Source organism: Penaeus monodon, chromosome 27, assembly GCF_015228065.2.
Source record: "Penaeus monodon isolate SGIC_2016 chromosome 27, NSTDA_Pmon_1, whole genome shotgun sequence".
Taxonomy (NCBI): domain Eukaryota; kingdom Metazoa; phylum Arthropoda; class Malacostraca; order Decapoda; family Penaeidae; genus Penaeus; species Penaeus monodon.
Window position 1 is genome coordinate 16,431,995 of NC_051412.1, and position 1,168 is coordinate 16,433,162.

Below are 1,168 nucleotides of genomic sequence, written 5' to 3' on the forward strand. Positions count from 1 at the left end.
AATATTATCTTCATTTTTATTTTCAATGTTTAATAGGGCAGCTGAACTTCAGCATGGCCAGTGGAGTACTCCGGAGTTTGACTGCGATGGCTTTGTCAAGAAGTGGGTTGTTCACTACACAGCTCCATTCTTTGGCTGGGATGCTTTGCGGTCAAAGCTTGAATTTAAGTAAGGGTTATTTTTGGATTTTCTATATTTGTAATCATTTTATTTAAAATTGCTTGAAAGATAAATGATGTTTTGTAATACATGAGGGTGTAATTCTGATTTTATATTATTTGTTCAGGGGTGCTGTCAGAGTTACTATGGATCTCATGAAACTAGACATCACCCAATGTCCTGATGAGTTTTATGTCCAAAATGCCTTTAAGGACACTCACCGCTGCGACAGGAAGTCATCTTATGTAAGTTATGTTTAATTTCCTTGTGTTTTCATCAGTAAGGTGATTTAGAGATGTATGATGAGCTATTCAGTATAGTATTTATTTTCTTCATGGTTGATTGATAACTTAGGTTTGCATTATGATTAGACTATATGTATTTTATCCTTTGAATTTTTCTTCTTTTCTTACTTTTCTTTCTTGACTGGACCTGTATAGTTTGCTACGTACTAAAAGTCATGCCTAATTAACCTCTTGCAGTGCGTTCCAATCCAAGGCCGAGGATTTGATACAGGTGGATACAAATGTGAGTGCATCCAGGGTTTTGAGTATCCATTTGAAGATCCCATTACATACTTTGATGGACAGTTGGTAGAGGCAGAATACTTGAACATCATTCGTGACAAGAAAACAAGGTGAGTGGATTTATGTCGTGTAATATTTTGGGAGATAATTAGAATTGTTAAAATTTTGGTATTGTTGGAGGGGGAGGTCTGTCAGTCTCCACTGGTTCCAGCAGGGTTGTCAGAATTGTGTTAAGTGAAGTTTTAATGATATTTTCAGTGAATTGTGGCATATTATGTAGTCAGTAACCTGTGACATCACTGGTGATAATTTTTTGCGACTCAGACTGGGCTTTTTCCCTGCTTCAAAATAATTTTGGATGTTTAATTTTATGCAGAGTTTACCATTTGTCTACTCTACTTGTATTTTAAATGTGTTTGTTTTTTTATAAAGTTCTCTCTTTTTCTTTTTTTTTTTCAAATTTTTTCTTATTTTATTCTCTA

The 1,168-nt window shown here is 34.5% G+C and overlaps 1 protein-coding gene across 1 annotated transcript in view; it reads left to right on the plus strand.

Moving 5' to 3' along the window:
* LOC119590630 overlaps positions 1-820 on the plus strand; it is a 22,302-nt gene extending 21,482 nt beyond the window's left edge. Inside the window, 3 exon segments of the mRNA XM_037939309.1 lie at positions 37-168; positions 287-404; positions 642-820. Coding sequence (XP_037795237.1) covers positions 37-168; positions 287-404; positions 642-800 — 409 coding nt within the window. The 3' untranslated portion in view covers positions 801-820.
* The last annotated feature ends 348 nt before the right edge of the window (positions 821-1,168 follow it).